This window comes from Scyliorhinus torazame, chromosome 9 (genome assembly GCF_047496885.1).
Source record: "Scyliorhinus torazame isolate Kashiwa2021f chromosome 9, sScyTor2.1, whole genome shotgun sequence".
NCBI lineage: Eukaryota > Metazoa > Chordata > Chondrichthyes > Carcharhiniformes > Scyliorhinidae > Scyliorhinus > Scyliorhinus torazame.
In genome coordinates, this window is record NC_092715.1 from 98,993,985 (window position 1) to 99,020,289 (window position 26,305).

The following is a 26,305-nucleotide window of genomic DNA, read 5'->3' on the forward strand; positions in this document are numbered from 1 at the left end:
CCGTGCCAGCCGTGGCATGCATGCGCGGACCCGCGCCGGGCATGGCGCGCATGCGCGGACCCACGCCGGCTGTGTAGGGCTGGCTTTCGGCGTCGGTGTAGTGCACAGCACTCCGCCGCTGTTCTAGCCCCCGAGGAAGGGGAGAATGACTGGACCTGGAGGCCCGTTGACGCCGCCGTCGTACGCGCCGGTTTCGATGTTGGTGTCAACACTTCCACAGTTCAAATTATGTGGAGATATTTATAATGAAATTTTGGTGTTGTATAATTAAAAGGTAGTGTGGAAGACATCATTTGCTCACTCAGGGACCACCACTAATCAATATCCAACATTAGGTGACAGAGCTTCCTGTTGTAATTATGTTGCCCATTCAATTTCCAAGGAATGTTTTACTGAATTTATTCTTGAAAAACTAAGGTTGAGTAAAAGTCACATTGGTCAAACTGCTTGGTCAATGCATTGTGACCAGCAAGACTTGGGGCCAGTGTTTCTTTATTAGACTGTGTTTTCACTTATCCCAAACTAGTATTGTAATTCAGTACTAGGTGCCATTGTAAAGACCCCAGGATAGTGGCTTCTAGGTGTGTGTAATCTTTGTCAGCAATGTCACATTGAGGTGAAGGGAGTTGACCATGTGTACGCTTGGTCAACTTTGCTCTTGGAAAATGCAGCTTGCTGTAGGTTTTACTGAAAAGTAATTTTTAAGTTAATTTCTTGTCTTGTATCTATCCCATATATTTCAGCCTTTATTCCTTCACAAAACATACCCGCAAAAGCATGGGGGTCCCTGGCTTGTGACCAACCAAAATGGAGAATGGCACCAAAAACACCTGAGAGGCTTTGTCAGAAATGTGCAGAGGCAATGTCGAGGTGGCAGAGGGAGTACATAAACCCCAAAATAATCCTTCACATGTGGCCAAGCCTGCCAATTACACATTGGACTAATCAGCCATTCGGAACCCATCTAACTGAGGTGGAAGAAAGTCACCCTCCATCAAAAGGCACTGCAAAGGAGGAAGTGTTAGCATGATTTTATGTAATTCTTTGATTTTTCCAAGAACACAGGCAGTGGTGTTCACTCTTGAAATAAGTCATCTTAGGTGCTTTAATTTCTGCACTAAATAGTTCAAAAAAACATAATTAGAAATAGAACCATCTGGTGAGAGCAGGTGTTCAAACAGTGGGCAGCGTGACACCAGCTATATAAACAGAAGGGGGGGGGGGGGGGGGTTGGAATTGTCCTGCATGCGAACATTCACACATTTGACAATGAATAATTGCAGGCAGCAGATATTTTGCTTTGCGATCACAAGAAATGTTCCCTCTCAACTGTATCTATGCACGGCCCTGCACCAACCCTCCGGTTATCAGGCAGGTCACTCACAAGTTGTCTCATTTTCAAAACTATGTATACGGATGCAAGAACCTTTAAAGGGGTTTTTCATCTAATTTTTGAAAATTAATTCATGGGAAGTGGGCATTGCTGGCAAGGAAAGCATCTATTGCCCATATCTCATTGCCCTTGAGACGTTAATGGTGAGAGCTTTCTTGAACTGGTGCAGTCCATCTGGTGTTGATACACCTACAGGGCTGTTAAGGAGTTCTGGGATTTTGATGAAGGAACAGCAGTGATATATTTCAGGACAGTGTGTGATTTGGAGGGGAATTTGCAGGTGGTGGTATTCCAAAACATCTGCTGCCCTTGTCTTTCCAGGTGTACTACTCAGATCTCAGCACGTGCTGGAAATGATATTTTGTTAGTTTGGTCTGCTGCCTGGAGTGCAGTTAATGGGAATTGTGGTGGCCTGGATATGTATGTATATGCATAACATACACTTCCTAACTCTATATATATAATATGACAATATAGACAATATCCTGTCTCTCTGGCAGAATTTTCATTTGCCTTTTTCATCATACTTACAAACCCACCTACTCCAACAGCTATCTCGATTACAGCTCTGCACATCCTGCTGCCTGTAAGGACCCCATCCCATTCTCCCAGTATCTCCACCTCTGCCACATCTGTTCCAAAGATGCCACCTTCAAAGACAGCACTTCTGGCATGTTTGCCTTTTCCTCAACCAAAATTCTCCACCCCCCTCATCCTGTTAGAATGACCCCAACTTTCCGATCGCTTGCCATTTCGACTCAGCACCATGCTCTCATGTCCGTCCACAAGTCATCCTTGGCCTGCTGCAATGCTCCAGTGAAACCCAATGCAAACTGGACGAACAACACCTCATCTATCAATGAGACTTGTTACAGCCTTCTGTATGCAACATTAAGTTCAACAACTCTAGTCTGTGAACTTGCCGCTCCATCTCGACCCCCTTTTGTTTTGTTTTTTGTTTCCTTGATTTGGCCCAATGCAAACTCCCCACCTTGAGTCATCTGTCACTTTGTTTTCAGTTTTGCTTTCCTATTAGCATAGTTTAGCTGGTTTAGCACAGTGGGCTAAACAGCTGGCTTGTTATGCAGAACAAGGCCAGCAGCACGGGTTTAATTTCCGTACCGGCCTCCCCGAACAGGCGCCGGAATGTGGCGACTAGGGGCTTTTCACAGTAACTTCATTGAAGCCTACCTGTGACAATGAGCGATTATTATTATTAACACATTCTGCTATCTTACCTTTATGCCTCTATCAACACTTTCATTAATCCTTAATGCCACCATTAACACACCCTTTGTCTTAAGTCATAACATCTGTCAATCTCTCTTTAGCTCCAACCTATCCCTGATCTTCTATTGTGCTCCAACTCCCCCATTAATCCCCTCTTCAACTATATAATTCATCACATTTCTATCCATCTTCAGTGTAAAAAGAAGGGTTTCCTCCCATAGTCCATAGATATGCCAGTCAGGAGGACTGTCCCTCAGTGACCAAAGATGTGCAGGTTAGAGGGGGTTACGGGGATAGGGAGTGGACCGAGGTAGGGAAGGGCCGAATGGTCTCCTTATGCACTGTAGGAATTTATGGATTTGAGCATAATGGCTTCTACAACAATTTCAGCTAGAATCTCCCTCCAAATTACTGTGTATCTCCCTCCAAACTACAGTGTATCTCCTTCCAAACTACTGCTTACTTCCCTCCAGTCTGAAATAACACACATTTACCACTACTCCCTGCTTACTGTTCTTTTGCCAATTTCTTATCAATGCTGCAAATGCCTGCTTCAATTTTGTTATTAAGTCTATAAAGTGTACTTTATCAAATGCCTTTTATAAAGTCCATACACATCATATCCTCAGCAAACACCTCTGTTACTTCATCAAAGAACTCAATCAAATTCGTTGATCACAATTTGGCTTTAACAAATTCATGCCGGCTATCACTGTTTAGAAGGTTTTCCAAATGACAAATTATATTATTCTGGATCATCGTCTCTAGTGATGGAATCTTGTGGAGGTAACGGAGGTCTTGGCTCACAACATGAGACCCAGCAAGACCCCCATGTCACCTCTTTTCAAGTACATCTGCCATAGCTTGTGGCATTCAGGTACCTATCACATCAGCGGTGCACCTTGCCCAGGATCAAGGACCCGGGGAATGGGGCAGTTGGGGGTGGCAGGATGGTGGGATGGATGTGCCACCCACTAAGAGCTGTCAGACATTCAGAGGCTAGTTGCTCTTTTGTGCTCAGCAGTGCGATCAACAAGGCAGTGGTTGCTGTTGATGCTCCCCACCTAGAACATGCATCAAGGAAAGCCGCAGGAATGATGGTGTGAGGAGGTGTTGAAGGGTGGGGGTAATGGAGGAGGAGGAGGTGTGAGGGGTCAGCAGTAGGAGTAGTGTCATGGGAGTGTACATTTAAGAAATGGATGTTTATCAAATAGCTGCAGTGATGTCATTGTGTGGGTGGAGCTGGGTTGTGTCTCTGGCTTTTACTTCCATTTGGAGCTGGAAGTTGTTTGTGGCTTTGTGTTTTATTTTTGTTTTAGGCAGCTGAAAGCTGAATTCAGACAAAGAAGGTTCATTTTGTCTCTCTCTGTATGTTAAAAGGTGTCCAGATCACTTGATAATTTAAAAGTGATAACTGTCTTGTGTAAAGAATTTATACCTACCGCTTTGTTAAAAATGGTGTATGGCTTATGGATGTTGTTAAGAAAGTTATTAAGGGTGACATATAAAGTACTGTATCTGTGGGGGGAAGTTGTGTTGGTAGTTAATAAAATGTTTACTGTGTGTTTATAAAATGTTAACTTAATTCATAGAATAAACATTGTTTTGTTTAAAAATACTTAAATACTTAAGGTCTCTGTTGTATAACACCTGCAAAGTAGGCCCTTGTGTTCCTCATAACCAAAATCTATTAAAAGTTGTATTCAGGTAAACTCCATGATATACTTTGGAGTTTTCTAAACCCTGACCCATAACAGTAGGGTGTGGATTTCAGACAGATACCCTCACCACCCCTTCCCGATGCCAGGTCCCTCGATCAGGCACTAAGTATTTTTGAATGAGGTATCTTCTGGGAGTCCACAAGCCATGCCAGGGTGTGTTTCCCATGTCCCTTTATGGCATTGGAATTCTTTGGAAGCAGTTTAGAGAAGGTTTACCCGGCCAGTGCTTGGAATGGGTAGGTTGTCTTATCAGGAAAGTTTGGACAGGCTAGGCTAGTAACTGCTAGTTTAGAAAAATAAATGGCAACTTGATTGAACAATATAAGATCCTGAGGGGTAGATGCAGAGAGATGTTTCCTCTTGTGGGAGAATATAGAACAGGGGGTCACTGTTAAAAAATTTGGGGCCACCCATTTTAAACGGAGCTGAGGCAAATTTCCTTTCTCTCAGAGGGTCTTGGAACTCTTTTGCTGAAAAGGTGGTGGAAGCAGAGTCTTTGAATGCTTTTAAGGCAGAGGTGGATAGATTTTTGGTAAGCAAGAGGGCGATAGGTTATCGGGGATAAGTGGGATGCAGGTTTGAGGTTATTGCCAGATCAGCCATGATCATATTAAATGGTGGAGCAGGCCTGAAGGGGCTGAGTGCCCTATTCCTGCTCATTGTTCATATGGCGAGCCACCTACCCGCAAGTGAGTTAATACCTTCAGTAGCAAATGAGGCCCCCACTACCAAACATGCCACAGGGGAGGGCACATGATTCCACCCTCTCTCCAGGACTTACATTAGGCTGACTGGCCTGTGATTGACAGGTTTCTTTCTCTCTCTTTTTTGAACAGGGTTACAGTGTTTGCTACACTCTAATTTTCTGTCACTACTCTCTTATCTAAGAAGGAATGGAAAATTGTGGACAGAGCTTCTGCTACACTTACTTCCTGCCAACCCAAAATGTCTCTATACCTCCATTGTTTTCTTGAACTCTCTCTCCAAATGCAAAATATGCCACCAAATGGTTATTTTCTTCCTCCAAAGTGAAAGCAAACGAATGCTAGGGCTAATAGGTTTCATGAAGCAGTGCGGTGAAGATTTAGCTCATCATGTTTGAAATTTGGCATTTTGGTACAGCCAACAGTAAATGTTTTCCCCTGATGAGCAGTTTCACATATAGAGAGGCAATTAGGGTGCTTTAATTGATAAATACGCTTGTAGGATTTGCAAATCTTGCCAAGCCATGGACATAAACAACAAGTCACTGGAGACTGATATTTCAAAGCTGTTCCGTGCACAATGCACAAGCCAGAACATGTGAAAACTATGTAAAAATACGAAGTGCATATTGGTATTTAAGAGAAAAGACAACCAGAGATTACTGAAGGGGAAAAAATTTGTTTTACTATAGGCTCATGCATATGTATGCTGAAATAAGTTTCCACTTGTGTGCTGAACTATCAGGTTTATGTGAAAGTCATACAGAAATGTCTAAACCAGGCATAAAGGTTAATACTTTAATACAGACTGACTACTTCTACTTTCCAATGTGGAAACTAAGGTACTAACCTAATTTTCATTCACCACAAAGAAAATGTAAAAACTTATAAGAAAGGGGGAGGGAAAAAAGGTCTATGCGGTTCTTTCTTTCTTTGTCGGAAAAATCTCAACCTTTCAATTCTGTAATTTAAGTTGCGACTTTCGGGAGGAGAAGGGTTGTATCTGCTTGATTTGATTTTGATTTGTTGTTGGATGTGCCGAAATGCAGTGAAAAGGGTTTTGAGTTGCGATGTTTTTTTCTCTTCTGTTGGAAAAAAGATGGTTGAGTTTCTGCATGCATAATTTGTACCTACCCTGTTTGATTTCTCTTCTATTGTTTTGGTTCTGTTTGAAGGTGATGGGATAGAAAGATTCTGTTAAGGGAGGGAGGTGGGATAGACAAGATTTTGTTAAGGGAGGGGGGTGGGCCTCTGTGCCTGGGCCTTGGGGGATTGTTTGTTTGTTTTCTGTGTTTGATGTCATTGTGTTGAGAACTGGGGTGGGATTCTCCGCAATCGGCGTGATGTCCGCCGACGGGCGCCAAAAACAGCGCAAATCAGTACGGCATCGTGTCGCCCCAAAGGTGCGGAATTCTCCACATCTTGAGGGGCCGAGCCCTCACCTTGAGGGGCTAGGCCCGCGCCGGACTGATTTCCGTCCCCCCAGCTGGCGGGAAAGGCCTTTGGTGCCCCGCCAGCTGGCGCGGAAATGACTTTACCGTGCGGCGCATGCACGGTAGTGTCAGCGGCCGCTCACGGCATCCCCGTGCATGCGCAGTGGAGGGGGTCTCTTCCGCCTCCGCCATAGTGGAGACCTTGGCGAAGGCGGAAGGAAAAGAGTGCCCCCACGGCACAGGGATCGGTGGACCCCGATCGCGGGCCAGGCCACTGTGGGGGAACCCCCCGGGGCCAGATCGCCCCACGCCCCCCCCAGGACCCCGGAACCCGCCCACGCCGCCTGGTCCCGCCGGTAAGAGAGGTGGTTTGATTCTCGCCAGCTGGACAGGCATTCCACCAGCGAGACTTTGGCCCATCGCGGGCCGGAGAATCGCCGGGGGGGGAGGGGGGGGGGCCGCCAACCGGCGCGGCACGATTCCCACCCCCGCCAAATATCCAGTGCCGGAGAATTCGGCAACCGGCAGGGGCGGGATTCACGCCAGCCCCCGGCGATTCTCCGACCCAGCGGGGGTGTCAGAGAATCCCGCCCCTTATGTTAAAAGGGTGGGGGGGGAGGAGATTCGGCAGGTGGTAGACTGCTGGGCGGCGGGTCGAGAGCTGCTAGGGTAGCTGGATAGCTAGTTAACGGGAGCAAAGTGGGGGGTGAGCTGAGGAGAGATGGAGTGTGGGGGAGAGGGTGGGGTGTGGGGGAGGGGACTGCTGACGAGTAAGGGACTTTCAGGGGATTGGAGATGGAGAGCAGAGGGCGGTAGCTGCCGAGGGGCGGACCAAGGGAGGTGGGGGGCATGGGCTAAGGGCTGGCCTAGGAAAGGTCATGGCTGATCGACAGGGGAGGGGGGGGGGGGGGCGAGAGCCCCGCTCGACCAGACTGGTTACGTGGAACGTTCGTGGACTGAATGGGCAGGTCAAAAGGGCCCGACTATTCGCACACCTGAGACTGTTAAAAGCGGATGTGGCCATGCTATAGGAGACACACTGACAAAACCCGTCAGTCTGGCCTCAATAAAAGTCGAGATAGATTTGCAGGTACAGCATTAGTTATTTTATTTGACTTGCAAGTCTGTTTCATTTCACACAGGCACAGGACACAGCTAGTCTCCTACACCCCGGGAAACGAATGAAGAAGGAGACAAAGGGATTTCTGCAAATACATTCAAATGGCATCAAGTTTCACATACACGATTCCCATAGGTCATCCTGTACCCCTCCTGACTTGGCCATACATCCTAATTGGCTCACTTCCAATCCCTTCCTCTGGCCCCCTATTACCCAGCATCCTTTTCCCCTCCATAGCTGGACACACCTCCTCCTTGCTTTGCCATGCGTTCTGAAATCCTTTGTCTGTGAACTCACCAGAATGAGACTGGCCTATCTCTACATTACAGTAACTAATATCTCTAAAACAATTATTTTATATCACATTCGTTAACACTTGAAGGTGGGAGACCAATGCAGATTGAAAAAGGGATGGGGCGGACAGGTGTTTCATTCAGGACTGGACTTTAAAACAAGGGGGGGGGTGGCCAACCTGATTAACAAGAGGGTGGCATTTGAGGTGGCGAGGATAGAGGCAGACCCGGGGTGTAGATTTATTATGGTCAGTGGGAAGCTGGAGAGAATGGCAGTGGTGCTGGTAAATATGTACGCCGCAAACTGGGATGATGTCGCGTTTGTTAGGAAGGTGCTGGGAAAGATCCCTGACCTGGACTCGCACCGGCTGGTTATTGGGGGTGATTTCAACACGGCCCTGGATCCGAGACTGGACCGGTCGATTTCTAGGTGAGGGAAAGTATCAGCAATGGCGAGGGAATTGCGGGGGTTCATGGAGCGCATGGGAGGCGTGGATCCGTGGAGATTTGGGAGTCCAAGGAGCAAGGAATATTCATTTTACTCCCATGTATACAAGGTATACACCAGGATAGATTTCTTTGTACTGGATAAAACACTGTTAGCGGTGGTGGAGGACACTGAGTACTCAGCAGTTGTGATGTCAGACCATGGGCCACATTGGGTAGACCTACGTGTAAGCACGGGAAAGTCTCAGCGCCCACAGTGGAGATTAGATGCCGGGCTGCTAGCAGACGATAAGATTTGTGAGCGAGTGAGGGCGGCAATCCGGGGGTACATTAAAAAACAATGATACGGGAGAGACTGCGGCTGGAGTGGTTTGGGAGGCAATGATACGGGAGAGACTGCGGCTGGAGTGGTTTGGGAAGCATTGAAGGCAGTTATTAGAGGGGAATTTATTTTGATTCGAGCCCATTGGGAGAAAACTGAGCGGGCGGAGCTGGACAGATTGGTAGGAGAAATCTCACAGGTGGACAGGAGGTATGCGGAGTCTCCGAATGAGGAGCTCCTGAGGGAGCGTCAGAGACTCCAAATGGAATCTGGGCTCCTTTCCACAGATAAGGCGGTGGGACAGCTGAGGAGGACAAAAGGGGCAATATATGAATATGGGGAGAAAGCTAGCAGGATGATGGCACATCAGCTGAGGAAGCAGGAGACGGCGAGAGAAATAGGGAAAATAAAGGATATGAGAGGGAGGGTAGTGATAGACCCGGGGCGGTTAATGACGTGTTCCTTGAATTTTATAGTCGATTATATGAGTCGGAACCCCAGCCAGGGTGGAGGGTATGAATCAATTCCTAGAGGGGCTAAAGTTCCCGAAGGTAGATGAGGAGCTGGTGGAAGACGCGGAGGGCCCAATTTGGCTCGAGAATTTGGCGGAGAAGGGCAGCACGGTAGCATTGTGGATAGCACAATTGCTTCACAGCTCCAGGGACCCAGGTTCGATTCCGGCTTGGTCACTGTCTGTGCGGAGTCTACGCATCCTCCCCATGTGTGCGTGGGTTTCCTCCGGGTGCTCTGGTTTCCTCCTACAGTCCAAAGATGTGCAGGTTAGGTGGATTGGCCATGATAAATTGCCCTTAGTGTCCAAAATTGCCCTTAGTGTTGGGTGGGGTTACTGGGTTATGGGGATAGGGTGGAAGTGTTGACCTTGGGTAGGGTGCTCTTTCCAAGAGCTGGTGCAGACTCGATGGGCTGAATGGCCTCCTTCTGCACTGTAAATTCTATGATAATCTATGAAATGGGTTGGGGGCGATGGAATCGGGTAAGGCCCCGGGACCTGATGGATTCCCAGTGGAATTTTATAAAAGTTCTCTGGATTACTGTGGCAGTTCCTGGTTAAGGCTTTTAACGAGTCTCGGGAGCTGGGAGTACTCTCCCCAACGCTTTCACAGGCATCAATTTCTCTCATCCTGAAGCGAGATAAGGACCCGGAGAATTGTGGATCATACAGGCCAATTTCCCTGTTGAGCGTTGATACTAAATTGCTGACAAAGATCTTGGCCACTCACATAGAGGATTGCGTCCCGGAGCTAATCGGGGAAGATCAGACGGGATTTGTGAAGGGCAGGCACCTGACATCCAATATTAGACGGCTTCTTTTTAAAAAAAATATATTTTGTTCAAATTTTTCGGCCAAACAGAACCATACGAAGGTTTTTCCAATTTTACAACAATAAAACAATATAAATAACAGTGACCGTTTGTTAACAAATAGATAAATAATATATAAACTAAATGGCAACTGCCATAGCAAAAATAATAACTCTCTCAAATAATAAAATCAAACAATCCAATATACATAACCAAGTACAAATATCTATGCAAAAACACCCCTGAGGACCCACCTGCCCCCCACCTTCCCCCCCCCCCCCCCCCCCCCCCCCCGCCCCTGGGTTGCTACTGTTACCTTCCCATTTCCTTTATCGTTCTGCGAGGTAGTTAATGAACGGTCGCCACCACCTGGTGAACCCCTGAGCCGAACCCCTTAGTACAAACTTTATCCGTTCTAGTTTTATAAACCCTGCCATGTCGTTTACCCAGGTCTCCACGCCCTGGCTTCCTTCCACATAAGCAATATCCTTCGACGGGCTACTAGGGACGCAAAGGCCAAAACATCAGCCTCTCTCGACTCCTGCACTCCCGGCTCTTCTGCAACCCCAAATATAGCCAACCCCCAGCTTGGCTCGACCCGGACCCCCACCACCTTCAAAAGCACATTCGCCACCCCCACCCAGAACCCCTGCAGTGCCGGGGATGACCAAAACATGTGGGTGTGGTTTGCTGGGCTCCTCGAGCATCTCCCACACCTATCCTCTACCCCGAAAAATTTACTGAGCCTTGCTCCGGTCATATGTGCCCTGTGCAAAACCTTGAATTGTATCAGGCTAAGCCTGGCGCACGAGGACGAAGAGTTTACCCTACGTAGGGCATTTACCCACAGCCCCTCTTCAATCTCTTCCCCCAGCTCTTCTTCCCATTTTCCTTTCAGCTCATCCACCATAATCTCCCCCTCGTCTCTCATTTCCCTGTATATATCCGACACCCTACCATCCCCCACCCATGTCCCCGACATCACTCTATCGTGAATCTCCTGCGTCGGGAGCTGCGGGAATTCCCTCACCTGTTGCCTCGCAAAAGCCCTCAGTTGCATGTACCGAAATGCATTCCCTTGGGGCAACCCATATTTTTCCGTCAGCGCTCCCAGACTCGCAAACGTCCCGTCTAAGAACAGATCCCTCAGTTGCACAATCCCAGCTCTCTGCCAAGCTCTAAATCCCCCATCTATTCTCCCCGGGACAAACCTATGATTATTTCTTATCGGGGACCGCACCGAGGCTCCCGTCATTCCCCTATGCCGTCTCCACTGCCCCCAAATTTTCAGTGTTGCCTCCACCACTGGACTTGTGGTGTATTTCTTTGGGGAGAACGGCAACGGTGCCGTCGCCAGTGCTTGTAGGCTGGTTCCTTTGCAGGACGCCATCTCCAATCTCTTCCACGCCGCTCCCTCCCCTTCTCCCATCCACTTACACACCATTGAGATATTGGCGGCCCAATAGTACTCACTCAAGCTCGGTAGTGCCAGTCCCCCCCTATCCCTGCTACGCTGCAAAAACCCCCTCCTCACTCTCGGGGTCTTCCCAGCCCACACAAAACTCATAACACTTTTCTCGATTTTCTTGAAAAAAGCCTTCGTGACCATCACCGGGAGGCACTGAAACACAAAAAGGAATCTCGAGAGGACTACCATTTTGACCGCCTGCACCCTACCCACCAGTGACAGGGGCACCATGTCCCATCTCTTAAAATCCTCCTCCATCTGTTCCACCAATCTTGTTAAATTAAGCCTATGTAAGGTTCCCCAACTCCTGGCTATCTGAATCCCTAAGTACCGGAAATCTCTTGCTACCTTTCTCAGCGGTAGATCATCTATTCCCCTGCTCTGCTCCCCCGAATGTACCACAAACAACTCACTCTTCCCCATATTCAATTTATACCCCGAGAATTCCCCAAACTCCCTGAGTGTCCGCATTATCTCTGGCATCCCCTCCACCGGGTCCGAAACATACAGCAATAAGTCATCTGCATACAATGATACCCGGTGTTCTTCTCCTCCCCTGAGTACTCCTCTCCACTTCCTGGAGCCCCTCAGTGCTAAAGCCAGGGGCTCAATTGCCAATGCAAACAGTAACGGAGACAGGGGACCCCCTGCCTCGTCCCTCTGTAAAGACGGAAGTAGTCAGACCTCTGCCTGTTTGTGACCACACTTGCCACCGGGGCCCTATATAGCAGTTGTACCCATTCAATAAACCCATCTCCAAAGCCAAATCTCCTCAACACTTCCCCAGATAATCCCACTCCACTCTGTTGAATGCTTTCTCGGCGTCCATCGCCACCACTATCTCCGCCTCCCCCTCTGGTGGGGGCATCATCTTCACCCCTAGCAGCCTCCGTATGTTTGTGTTCAGCTGTCTCCCCTTAACGAACCCAGTTTGATCCTCGTGGACCACCCCCGGGACACAATCCTCTATCCTCGTCGCCATCACCTTGGCCAGGAGCTTAGCATCTACATTCAAAAGAGAAATGGGCCTGTAGGACCCACACTGCAGCGGGTCTTTTTCCTTCTTCAAAAGTAGCGATATCGTCGCCTCCGACATCGTCGGGGGCAACTTCCCCCTTTCCCTGGCCTCATTAAAGGTTCTCGTCAAGAGCGGGGCCAGTAGGTCCATATATTTCCTATAAAATTCCACCGGGAACCCATCCGGTCCCGGGGCCTTCCCTGCCTGCATGCTCCCAATCCCCTTTACCACCTCCTCCATCTCAATCTGTGCTCAGAGTCCCGCCCTCTCCTGCTCCTCCACCTTCGGGAATTCCAGCTGATCCAGGAAACCCCTTCCGGGGGCTGAGCCTTATATAACCTCTCATAGAATGTCTTGAACACCCCGTTTACTCTCTCCGCTCCCCGTTCCATCTCTCCCTCCTCATCTCTCACCCCACCTATCTCCCTCGCCGCTCCCCTCTTCCTCAATTGGTGGGCCAGTAGCCGACTCGCCTTCTCTCCATACTCATACTGTACACCCTGTGCCCTCCTCCACTGTGCTTCCGCCTTACCCGTGGTCAGCAGGTCAAATTCCACATGTAACCTTTGTCTTTCCCTGTACAGTCCCTCCTCCGGTGCCTCTGCATATTGCCTGTCCACCCTCAGAAGTTCTCTCAACAATCGCTCCCTTTCTTTACCCTCTTGCTTCCCTTTATGTGCCCTTATGGATATCAGTTCCCCTCTGACCACTGCCTTCAACGCCTCCCAGACCACTCCCACCTGAACCTCTCCGTTGTCATTAAGCTCCAAGTACCTTTCGATACACCCCCTCACCCTTAGACATACCCCCTCATCCGCCAATAAGCCCATATCCATTCTCCAGAGTGGGTGCTGTTCTTTTTCCTCTCCTACCTCCAGATCTACCCAATGCGGAGCGTGGTCCGAAATGGCTATGGCCGTATGCTCCGTCCCTGTCACCTTAGGAATCAGTGCCCTTCCCAAGACAAAAAAGTCTATCCGTGAATATACCTTGTGAACATGGGAGAAAAATGAGAACTCCTTACTCCTAGGCCTAATAAATCTCCAGGGGTCAACTCCTCCCATCTGCTCCATGACGTCCTTGAGCACCTTGGCCGCTGCCGGCCTCCTCCCAGTCCTGGACCTCAACCGGTCCAGCCCTGGATCAAGCACCGTATTGAAGTCTCCCCCCATTACCAACTTTCCCGCCCCCAGGTCCGGGATACACCCCAACATACGCCTCATAAAGTTTGCATCATCCCAGTTCGGGGCATATACGTTCACCAGAACCACCGCCTCCCCTTGCAATCTGCCACTCACCATCACATATCTACCCCCACTATCCGCCACTATGGTCTTTGCCTCAAACAGTACCCGTTTCCCCACTAGGATAGCCACCCCCATATTCTTTGCATCTAAACCCGAATGAAACACCTGCCCCACCCATCCTTTACGTAGTTTGACCTGGTCTATCAGTTTCAAGTGCGTCTCCTGCGACATAACCACATCTGCCTTTAATTTCTTTAGGTGTGCGAGTACCCGTGCCCTTTTAACCGGCCCGTTCAGCCCTCTCACGTTCCACGTGATCAGCCGGGTTGGGGGGCTCTTTACCACCCCCCCCCCTTGTCGACTAGCCACCCCCTTTTTTAACCCAGCTCCTCACCCGGTTCCCACGTACCTGTATATCCCACCAACGGTGCCCCCCCGTCTCGACCACCCCGTCCCATAACAGCTCCCCCTTCTCCTTAGCAGCAGCAACCCAGTTAACTCCCCCCCCCCCCTCCGCTAGATCCCCCTCTAGCGTAGTTGCACCCCCCATGTTGCTCCCAGAAGTCAGCGAACTCTGGCTGACCTCGGTTTCCCCCTTTGCCCTCGGCCCCTCACTGTGCGAGGCCCCCTCCTTCCTGCGTCCCTGTTCCCGCCACAATTATCATAACGCGGGAGCAAAGCCCGCGTTTCCCACTCAGCCCCTCCCCTAATGGCGCATTTCCCTTCTCCTTCCCCTTTCCTTCCCACCGGCGCCCACAGTTCCTCATGCTCCCCCCTCCCCCCCCCCCCCCCCAACGAGGGGAAGAGAGAAAAGTTACAGGGTCGAAGGATTAACAAATTGAGAAAATCATCCCCCCCCCCTTCCCCTTCCTCGTCCCACATAATCACCCCACCACTTTATCCCAGAAGCTCTTTCTCTCGCCAGACTATTCCAGCTTCTCGTCCACAATGAATGTCCACGCCTCTTCTGCCGTCTCAAAGTAGTGGTGCTTCCCTTGGTGTGTGACCCACAGTCTCGCCGGTTGCAACATTCCAAATTGAACCTTCTTTTTGTGAAGCACCGCCTTAGCCCGATTGAAACTTGCCCACCTTCTTGCCACCTCAGCACTCCAATCCTGGTATACGCGGATCACCGCGTTCTCCCACCTACAGCTCCGAGATTTCTTCGCCCATCTGAGGACCGTCTCTCTGTCGTTGTAGCGGAGAAGCCTCACCACTATAGCTCGAGGTATTTCTCCAGCCTTTGGTCTTCGCGCCAGAAAGCACCCTCCACCTCCAAGGGGCCCGTCGGGGCCTCCGGTCCCATTAGCGAGTGAAGCATCATGCTTACATATGCCCCGACGTCCGCCCCCTCTGAGCCTTCGGGAAGACCCAGGACTCTTAAATTCTTCCTCCTCGAATTATTCTCCAGTGCTTCCAACCTCACCTTTTGTGCTGTGCCTTGTGCGTCTCTGTCTTCACCACCAGGCCCTGTATTTCATCTTCGTTTTCAGCAGTCTTTGCCTTCACGACCCGAAGCTCCAGCTCCTGGGTCCTCTGCTCCTCCTTTAGCCCTTCAATCGCCTGTAATATCGGGGCCAACAGCTCCTTCTTCAGCTCCTTCTTCAGCTCTTCCACACAGCGCCACAGGAACTCTTGTTGCTCTGGGCCCCATAACAAACGGCCTCCTTCCGACGCCATCTTGCTTCGAGCTTCCCTTCCTTGCCGCTGCTCCAGAGGATCTTCTGCAATCCGGCCGCTATCCTCTCCTTTTTCCATGTGTGTCCGGGGGGGGATTCCCTTCTAGTTTACCGCACAGTAATTCTGGCCGTTTAAATTGCCGTTGGGGCTCCTATCAAGAGCCCAAAAGTCCGTTGCAACGGGAGGTGCCGAAACGTGCGACTCAGCTGGTCATTGCCGCACCCGGAAATCATTAGACGACTTCTTAATGTTATAATGATGCCAGCGGAGGGGTGCAATGTTGAGGTGGTAGTTGCCATGGACGCGGAGAAGGTTTTCGACCGGGTGGAGTGGAAGTACCGATGGGACATTTTAGGCAGGTTTGGGTTCAGACAGGGATTTGTGGATTGGGTCCGGCTATTATATCAGGCAAATGTAAAAACCAACCGAGTCCGGTAAGAGTATTTTAGTCTCTGCAGGGGGACAAGGCAGGGATGTCCGCTCTCCCCATTACTGTTTGCCCTGGCCACAGAGCCCTTGGCAATGGCCTTTAGATCATCAAATGCCTGGCGGGGGATAGTGAGGAAGGGGGGGGGGGGGGCGGGTTTGGAGCACAGAGTCGCTCTATATGCGGACAATTTGTTGCTCTATGTCACAGACTCGGTGGGGGGGTTTGATGGCCAAAATCATGGCGATACTAGGAGCATTTGGGCGATTTTCAGGTTACAAGTTAAATATGGGAAAGAGCGAGATGTTCGTGATCCAGGCAAGGGGGCAGGGAAGGAGACTGAGGGAGTTACCGTTCAGAGTGGTTGAGAGGAGTTTTAGATATCTGGGGATTCAACTGGCTAAGGATTGGGGGCAGCTTCATATGTTAAATCTGGGCAAAGAGGTGGATCAAATGAAAAGGGATGTTCGCAGACGGGATATGCTCCCGCTGATGGTGAGGGTCCAGACGGTAAAGATGACGGTCCTTCCGAGACTGCTCTTCTTTCTCTTCTTTTTTCAATGTCTTCCAATTTTTGTCCCAAAGGCTTTTTCAGGAAAATGAACGCTGCGATATCGGGTTTTGTGTGGGCGGGTAAAACTCAGAGAGTTAAAGAAGGCACTCCTGGAACGCGGTCGCGGAGAGGGGGGCTTGGCCCTCCCGAGCTTTATTAACTATTACTGGGCGGCCAACATATCGATGGTCAGGAAGTGGGTAGTGGGGGAGGGACTGGTCTGGGAGCGAGTGGAAGCGGCATCCTGTAAGGATACGAGTTTGGAGGCTTTACTGACAGCGCCCCTGCCATTTTTGCCGGCTCGGTACTCTACGAGCCCTGTGGTGGTGGCAGCCCTTAGGGTGTGGGGACAATGGAGGCAACATATGAGATTGGAGGGGGCGTCAGTGTGGTCACCGATTTGTAACAATCACCGGTTTGCCCCGGGGGGGCTGGATGGGGGCTATAAGGGATGGCGGCGGGCAGGGATTGAGCTATTTGGGGATCTATTCATTCAGGAGGTTTTCCCGACCTTGGGGGCATTGGAGGAGGAGTTTGCATTGCCGGGCGGAACAGGTTTCGGTACCTCCAGGTACGGGATTTTGTCCGGAGGCAGGTTCCTGGCTTTCCTCATCTCCCCCTGAGGGGGTTACAAGATAAGGTGATGTCAAAAACAGAGGTTGGAGAGGGGAGGGTCTCGGAGATATGCAAGGAGTTGATGGAGTGGGAAGGGGCCCCTATCAGGGAGTTGAAGAGGAAGTGGGAAGAGGAGCTGGGTGGAGAGATAGAATTCGAGCTGTGGGAAAAAGCCCTGAAGAGAGTCAATTCATCCTCGTCGTGTGCCAGACTTAGCTTGATCCAGTTCAAGGTGGTCCACAGGGCCCACATGACGGTAGCCTGGATGAGCAGGTTCTTTGAGGAGGTAGAGGGCAGATGTGGGCGGTGTGGGGGTAGCCCGGCTAACCATGTTCATATGTTTTGGGCATGTCCGAAATTGAGGGGATTCTGGCGGGGATTTGCGGACGTTATGTCAGAGGTCCTGGAAGGAAGGATAACTCCGAGTCCAGAATTGACAATATTTGGGGCATCGGAAGATCCGGGGGCCAAGGAGGGGAGGGACGCCGATGTTCTTGCCTTCTCCTCCCTGGTGGCCCGGAGACCGAATTTGCTGGGATGGAGGGACTCGGAGCCTCCAAAGTCAGGAGTGTGGGTCAGCGATATGGAAGGGTTTCTCAGTCTAGAGAAAATTAAATTCGCAATTCAAGGGTTCGCCCAGAGATGGCAGCCATTCATAGACTACTTCAAGGAAAATTGAATGTCAATAGTAAGGGGGGAGGGGAGGGGGGAGGGAAAAAAAGGGGGGAAGGAGGAAAACAGGAGGCATGGCAATGTTACAACGGGACAGAGAATATAGTTTATGGGCAGCTAGGGAATCGAGCGGGGAGAGTAGGGGTTTGTTTTGTAGGTTGTTGTTTTTTTCTTTACGTGTGTTGGCCCGCGCGGTTGTTTAAGAGATGTTAATGTGCTCAACTGTGAAAATTACAAATGCTTCAATAAAGTACTTTCTAAAAAAAATGAACCAAGGCAGTTAAAATATAGTAAGATATTTTCCCATTTAAGGTTTGAGAGCTGAATCCAATTATATTACCATTTGGTGCCCTTTCGGCCTTACAGTCCAGTAGTGGTTCCTGGATTGTAATCAATAGCAAGGATTCTAGCTGATATTCCTCTCTCTAATCCAGGGGTGCAGAGACTAGTTGAAAGGAGCTAGCTCAGCACACCTTGCAGATTGAATTTGGTGCCTTCCTAATTTGCATATGGGCAATTGGAGAGCTATTTTCCACTTAACTTTATTTAATGCTGCTACCCTAGCAAATAAATAAAAGCAGATAAAAGAATAGAATCAGGCACTTCATCAGAAGTCTGTAACCAAAACACACCCACAGACAAAATCATGCAAATCATACACAAGCAAGACAAATCATCAACAGAAATATTCACAACTCGATGATGCAGTCAGATATCAGGTCACACCTACTTCCAGGAATGCAACTACAAATTGCAATACTTACAAGATGTTCGCTGCAGCTGGAATCTTCTACAGTTAATGAAGATCTAAGATGGCTGGTTAAATCATCCTGAAAGAAAACAACCGATCATGCTTCAACATTTCAAGAATAAAGTGATCACTCTGACATCTTGACCTGACACGAAAGGAATGCAAATACGTCTAACAGCTATATTCAAATACAGTTTTGACAGTAACTCCATTGCAGTGTTAATGTAAGCCTACTTGTGACAATAAAGATTAGTATTATAAAAATACCAACTACTGTCAGTGTATTGAATAGACAGTGACTGGAATTTTCCAGCCCTTGCGATTCATTTTTCCCACTGGTAGTGCACCCCTGTCCATGGGGTTCCTGATGCTGTGGGGTGGCTTCAATGGGAAATCCCATTGACAAGCAGCGGGAGTATAGAATTCATCCATAGAAAATGGTGTGCCGTCGAGAAACGCGCACTGGTGAAGCAGAGAATCCAGCCCGTTTCTGTTCTTTATACTCACACCCACCTTCACTACCTGAAAAGATCACCAGTTCACCAATTTAAATCACCCGTTGATCGTTGCATGATATTTCTTGTTCCAAAACATTGAGCATGAACAGATGAAAGAAGACAATAGTTTGGATTCTCCTTCCATTGAGTTGGTGGTTGTAAAGATAGCCCACACCAAATTTTTCCTTAAGGTGACAGATTAAGCAACTACCTTGGAGGCTGATATGCCATCAATGAACAAACGATGAGTGACGAACGTAACTGAGGCTTTAATACACTAAACAGAAAGCCTCCTGGCCTCTGATTCCGAACTGGATCAGAGGCGGAGACCTGTCACCTTTATACATGAGCCTGAGGGGAGGAGCCATAGGCAGAGTCAGCAAGGACAAGCCCAGACATGTAACAATACAATACTGTGGTTTGCCACATTCACCCCCTGTTAAAAAAAAAGAGTCCAGCGGGGGTGAAGTGGGCTTAAAGATCAAGTCTGTCGGGGGCCTTGACCTTCCGCCGTGATCGCCTCAGTCCCGGCTATGGTGTGGGCACCGGTGTCGAGACCTGCGCATCCTCTTCTTCACCCAGTTGTTGAGTCGGTGGAGGGGTGGGCGGTGTATGGGCAGGGGTGGTGGTGATGGTCGCCGGTGGGCCTGCGGGTGCCAGTTCTTGAGGTAGATGGGTAGAGGTGGGGGAAGACGGTGTAGGGTCGGGGGTGGTGGTGATGGTCGCTGGGGAACCTGCAGGTGCCAAATCCCGGAGGGAGACTGTGTCTTGTCGCCCGTCCTGATGTGCCACATAGGCATATTGTGGATTGGCATGGAGGAGTAGGATCTGCTCGACCAGGGGATCTGATTTGTGGCTCCTCGCATGCTTCCGGAGGAGGACGGGCCCTGGGACTGTCAGCCAGGACGGGAGCGAAACCCCGGAGGTGGACTTCCTGGGGAAGGCAAACATGCGCTCGTGAGGAGTCTCGTTGGTGGCAGTACACAGGAGCGACCGGATGGAGTGGAGCGCATCGGAGAGGACCTCCTGCCAGCGGGAGACTGGGAGATTTCTAGACCGGAGGGCCAGGAGGACGGCCTTCCAAGCCGTCGCATTCTCCCTCTCCACTTGTCCGTTGCCCCGGGGGTTGTAGCTGGTTGCTCTGCTGGAGGCAATGCCCTTGTTGAGCAGGAACTGACACAACTCGTCGCTCATGAAGGAGGAACCCCGATCGCTATGGATGTAGGTAGGGAACCCAAACAAGGTGAAAAGACTGCAGGGCCTTGATGACGGTGGCAGAGGTCATGTCAGGGCACGGGATGGCAAAGGGGAATCTTGAGTACTCGTCAACAATGTTGAGGAAGTACACGTTACAATCAATGGAGGGGTGGGGCCCTTTGAAATCAACGCTGAGGCGCTCAAAGGGGCGAGAGGCCATTACCAGGTGCGCTCTGTCTGGCCGATAGAAGTGCGGTTTGCACTTCGCGTAGACCTGGCAGTCCGTGGTCACGGTCCTGACCTCCTCGATGGAGTAAGGCAGGTTGCGAGCCTTGATAAAGTGAAAAAATGGGTGACCCCCGGATGACAGAGGTCATTGTGGAGGGCCTGGAGTCGGTCAACTTGTGCGCTGGCACATGTACCGCGGGATAGGGCATCTCGGGGCTCATTGAGCTTCCCAGGTCGATACAGATATCGTAGTTGTCGGTGGAGAGCTCGATCCTCCACCTCAGAATCTTGGGATTCTTGATCTTGCCCTGCTGTGTGTTACTAAACATGAAGGCAACCGACCGTTGGTCAGTGAGGAGAGTGAATCGCCTGCCAGCCAGGTAATGCCTCCAATGTCGCACAGCTTCTACAATGGCTTGGGCTTCCTTTGTTGTCGGAGGAGTGTCGAATTTCGGAGGCATGGAGGCTACGGGAGAAGAAAGCCACGGGCCTGCCCGCCTGGTTGAGGGTAGCGGCCAGCGCAAAGTCCGACGCATCGCTCTCCACCTGGAATGGAATGGACTCGTCCACAGCGTGCATTGTGGCTTTGGCAATATCTGCCTTGATGCGGTTGAAGGCCAGGCAGGCCTCAACCGTTAGGTGAAAAACGGTGGATTTAATAAGCGGATGGGTCTTGTCCGCATAATTGGGGACCCACTGGGCATAGTAGGAGAAGAACCCCAGGCATCTCTTCAAGGCCTTGGGGCAGTGAGGGAGGGGGAGTTCCAGGAGGGGGTGCCTGCAGTCGGGGTCGGGCCCTAGGACTCCGTTTTCCACAACGTAGCCAAGGATGGCTAGGCGGGTTGTGCGAAAACCTAATTTTTCCTTATTGTAAGTGAGGTTCAGGAGTTTGGCGGTGTGGAGGAAGTGCCGGAGGTTTTCGTCATGGTTCTGCTGGTCATGGCCGCAGATGGTGACATTATCGAAGTACGAGAACGTGTCCCGCAGCCCATACTGGTCAACCATTCGGTCGATTTCCCGTTGGAAGACCGAGACCCCATTGGTGACGCCAAAGGGAACCCTGAGGAAGTGGTAGAGGCAGCCATCTGCCTCGAAGGCAGTGTATTGGTGGTCCTCCGGGCGGATAGGGAGCTGATGGTACGCGGACTTCAAGTCAACTGTGGGGAAGACTCGATACTGCGCAATCTGATTGACCGTGTCGGATATGCGGGGGAGGGGGTACGCATTGAGCTGCGTGTACCGGTTGATGGTCTGACTGTAGTCGATGACCATCCGGTGCTTCTCCCCAGTCTTGACAACCACCACTTGGGCTCTCCGGGGGCTGTTACTAGCGTCAACGTAGGAGTCGCTGGACCTCCAAACTGATAAAGTTCCTATCCCAGGCACTGTATAGCCTGCTCCTGGTGGCGACGGGCTTACAGTCCGGGGTGAGGTTAGCGAAGAGCGAGGGCGGGGCGATCTTAAGTGTTGCGAGGCTACAGACGGTGAGGGGGGGGGCGCAGGGATCCGCCGAACTTTAAAGTAAGGCTTTGAAGGTGGCACTGGAAGTCGAGCCCCGGTAATAGGGCAGCGCAGAGATGGGCAAGGACGTAGAGTTTGACGTTAGTGTACTCTACGCCTTGTACAGTAAGGGTCACGACATAGTACCCCTGGATTTCTACTGCATGAGATCCGGAAGCCAGGGAGATTTTCTGGGTCGCGGGTAAGTTTGGGAGGGAGCAGTGCCTTACCGTATCTTTTATTTTTCAATTTTTAAAATAAATTTAGAGTCCAATTAAGGGGCAATTTAACGTGTTCAAACCACCTACCTTGCACATCTTTGGGTTGTGGGGGCGAAACCCACGCAAACAAGGGGAGATAATACAAACTCCACACGGACAGTAACCCAGAGCCGGGATCGAACCTGGGACCTTGGCGCCGTGAGACTGCAGTGCTACCACTCACCACCGTGCTGCCCTGCACCTTACCGTATCTGGGTGTATGAAGCTGTCTGTGCTCCCAGAGTCAAAAAGGCAGGCCGTCTCGTGCCCGTTGATCCGGACGGTCATTGTCGATTTTGTGAGGTGATGAGGACGGGACTGGTCGAGCCTGATGGAGGCGAGCTTCGGAATGTGATGGGTAGGCCAGTCGGAGGTAGCGGCGGCCAGCGTACGATCGGGTGAGCAGGGCTCCCGGGAGGCTGCGGAGTGGTCCCAAGATGGCGGCACCCATGAGTCGCGTGTGGCGGGTGGCATCGGAGATGGCATCAAAGATGGCGGCCCCTGTGGGTCGCGCATGGCGGGTGAAGTACAAAATGTCGATAAAGATGGCGGCCCCCATGGGTGGCACGTGGCGGCCGAAATCGAAGATGGCGGCGCCCACAGGTCGCACATGGCGGGTGGCGCAGCAGCTGGGGGCTGCCCCGACAGGCAGCGCTGCTGGGCCTAGAAGCTTTAGGGAGAGATCGGGCCTGGCAGGCTTTCGCAAAGTGGCCCTTCCTCCCACACCCGTTGCAAGTTGCGTTCTGTGCAGGGCAGCGTTGTCTGGGATGATTACCCTAGCCGCAAAAGTAGCACTTGGGGCTTCTGGCGTTGGCAGGCTGCTGCGCGGCACAGGCTTGCGCCGCACCCGGGTCGGATGATGGCGGTGCCCACGAGGTCCACGAGGGTGCCGCGAGGCCGGAGGTGTAGGCCTCCAAGATTTGGTAGGTCACCTCCAGTGAGTTTGAGAGTTGCACTGTCTCTGGGAGGCCGAATGTACTCCCTTCTAGCAATCGCTGGCAGATGTAGCTCGATTTCATAAGCGTCCCTGATCAACAGCTGCGCGTGTTGGGTAGCCAATACCGCCTGGCAGTCACAGCTCCGGCAGAGTACCCGCAAGGCATGCAGGAATTCTGCTAGTGACTCCCCAGGGCGTTTTTGTCTCATGGCAAGAAGGTACCTAGCGTACACCTCGTTTACAGATCTAACATTGTGTCCCTTCAGCAGCATTATCGCCTCCGTATATGAGGGGGCGTCCCTGGTGAGAAGAAAGACTTGCGGGCTCACCCGTGCGTGGAGGATCTGCTTCTTTTGGAGGTCGGTGAAGTCTTCGGTGAAGGATCCGAGGTACGCTTCGAGGCAGCTTAGCCAATGCTCAAAAGTTGCAGTGGCGTTGGCTGCCTGTGGGTCCAGCTCTAGGCGATCACGCTTGAGTGAAGAATTTATATTAGATGTTAAGTGTATTAAATTGATATGCCTTCAATGTACACACGACGAGTGGTGAACGTAACTGAGGCTTTAATACACAAAACAGAAAGCCTCCTAGCCTCTGATCCCAAACTGGATCAGAGGCGGAGACCAGCCACCTTTATACATGAGCCCGAGGGGAGGAGCCACAGGCGAAGCCAGTAGGGACAAGCTCAGGCATGTAACAATACAATACAATACAATACAGTGGTTTACCACAGAGGTGTCAACCGGTGAGGGGCACTGAAGGCAAAATCCGCAGGAATTTGCCCTGAATGTATCTTCAAACTGGAGGCAGTTGGCGGACTGAACTATGGAATACTAAATGACTATAAATGCTTATAACAACAAAGAATTCTCACGAAAACTGGAGAAGCATACATTATCAAGGTCAGAGGTCCAGTCATAACTCAGAAAACAAAATACCTAAAAGGGGATAATTACAACTTTTATTCTCCAGCAATAAAGGAAGGGTATCAAATCAGCACCCGATTTTACATCTCTCCAGAAATCTGGAGAACACATTTTCCAAAGTGGGCAATAATTAATGGAAAATTTAGACCAGTGTATTCTGAACCATGTTTCACCCTGTGCAAACTGAGATTGGTAACATTATCAGGAACAATTCTTAGACCTTGCAGTTTTTTTTACTATTCAGAGCAGGCCTTTTTAAGTCTAATAGCATGCTATTACCACAACTGTAATGGCATATGGTCTAATGGTGCATTAATACTGTTGAATCAATACTTAAATATATTTTATTTGCATTATACTTCTTATGCCCTGGGCATTGTCGGTTTCAAATTTGAAAACAGCTTACCTTGGGCAATTTACTTCAAGTGCAATTCATCATGAAATAAATAATGAAATATGGATTCTGTTCCCTTAGCCTGATCCACTTACTAGCCGCAAGACTGCAATAGTACAAAATTAATCTTCAAAGAGTATTGTCAATGGTAATTTTGTGTATACTACTCTGGATCATTGCCTCAGGTGGACTTTTGTGGGTGTATATGCATCTTTACCAGATGGATGTTAATCATCAATGACCTTACATTCATCTTAAGGACAGAAGTACGGATATTTGATAATGATTGCACAGTGTTCAGTACTATTTACAAATCTAGAACAGTCCATGCCCAGATGCAGCATGACCTGGACAACATTCAGGCTTGAATTAATAAATGGCAAAGGCCTTTGCCTCCCTAGTAGCCCGGAGACAGATGTCATTAATGTGGAGGGACTCAAAGCCCCTGAGTGTAGAGACTTGGGTTAACAACATGGCTGGGTTTCTCAGCCTTGAGAAAATAAAGTTTGCCTTAAGAGGGTCTACGCTAGGGTTCTCTCGGAGGTGGCAGCCGTTCGTCGACTTTCTCGGGGAATATTAAAATGTCAGCAGCAGCAGCAATCCGTAGTGGGGTGGGGGGGGGGGGGGGGGGGGGGGGGTGAGTGCTTCATTGGGATGGTGTGGGAAGACTAAGTCGTGTGGGGTAATGTCTACTTAATCGTTATTGTATATTCTCTTTTTGCACTATGTTAATGTTCACTCTAGTTTGTTTAGTTATTATTGTTAGTATTGTTTTATTATGAAAAATTCTGCAAAACTTTAATAAAAATACTTTTAAATAAATAAATAAATGGCAAAGAACAATTATGCCACACAAGTGCCAGGCAATGATCTTCTGCAAAAAGAGAGAATCTAACCATCTCCTTCTGACATCAGCAGCATTGCCATCACTGAATCCATACCATCAACATCCTGAGGGCTATCATTGACCAGAAATCTATCTCGGCCAGTTATATAAATGTTGTGGCTATAAGTGCAGATCAAAGGCTTGGAACTCTATGGCGAGTAACTCACTTGCTAACTCCTCTTAACCTGCTAGCATCGACAAAGCCCCAGTCAGTAGTGTGATCAAATAATCTTCACCTGCCTGGATGAGTACAACTTTAATAACACTAAAGAAGCTCAACATCACCCCCAAGGCAAAGTAGCTTGCTTGATTGGCACCCCATCCATATGTTAAACATTCACTCCCTGTACCACCAATTCACAGAGGCAGCAGTGTATACCGTCTACATGATGCATTGCAGCACCTTGCAAGCTTCCTTCAACAGCATGAAAAGAACAATGGCCGAAGATAAACAGGAACGCTACCACCAGCAAGTTTCCCTCAAAGTTCCACACCATCCAGGATTGGAACTATATTGTTGTGTCTTCACTATTGCTAGGTCAAAATCCTGGAACTCCTTCCTTAACAGCACTGTGGGAGTACCTACACCAAAAGAACTGCAGTGGCTCAAAAAGACAGCTTCTTCTCAAGGGTAGTTAGTGATGGGACACAAATGCTGGCCTTGCCAGTGATGTTCTCATCCCATTAATGAATTAAGAACAACAATGGCATCAGTCCGTGTTTCAGGCAACTTGCACAGTGATGCAGCTCCACGTTCCCCCAGTCCAATAATGAAGAGTTATTTAATAGTACTTTCAGTTCAGGTTGTTACATTTTCTATACTTTCAGTATAAAATCCCCTTTCAGTCAGTCAATACAACTTCCGAGAGTGTGGGGAATTTGGATCTGTTCATTAGAATGTAATTGTGCCTTCAGCTGGTTGTTAGGACTTCAGAGCAATCACTATTCCCAATGTGCCATTCACCAAATCTGTCTGTACAGGATTACCAAAATGACCCATTTTTCAGCTAATTTGGAGTCTGCAGCTGCAGGGTGCTACGACTACCATTAGCTTTACATCAGTGAA

The 26,305-nt window shown here is 49.7% G+C and overlaps 1 protein-coding gene across 3 annotated transcripts in view; it reads right to left on the bottom strand.

Annotated features, from left to right (window-relative positions):
* mctp1a (multiple C2 domains, transmembrane 1a) overlaps positions 1-26,305 on the bottom strand; it is a 1,185,582-nt gene that overhangs the window by 934,901 nt on the left and 224,376 nt on the right. For 2 of the 3 annotated variants that reach the window (XM_072516301.1, XM_072516302.1), the window contains exon 2: positions 18,431-18,496. The exons of the other annotated variant lie outside the window; for it this stretch is intronic. In XM_072516301.1, the coding sequence (XP_072372402.1) occupies positions 18,431-18,496 (66 nt within the window). The remainder of the gene's footprint in view (positions 1-18,430; positions 18,497-26,305) is intronic. 3 annotated transcript variants of the gene reach the window in all.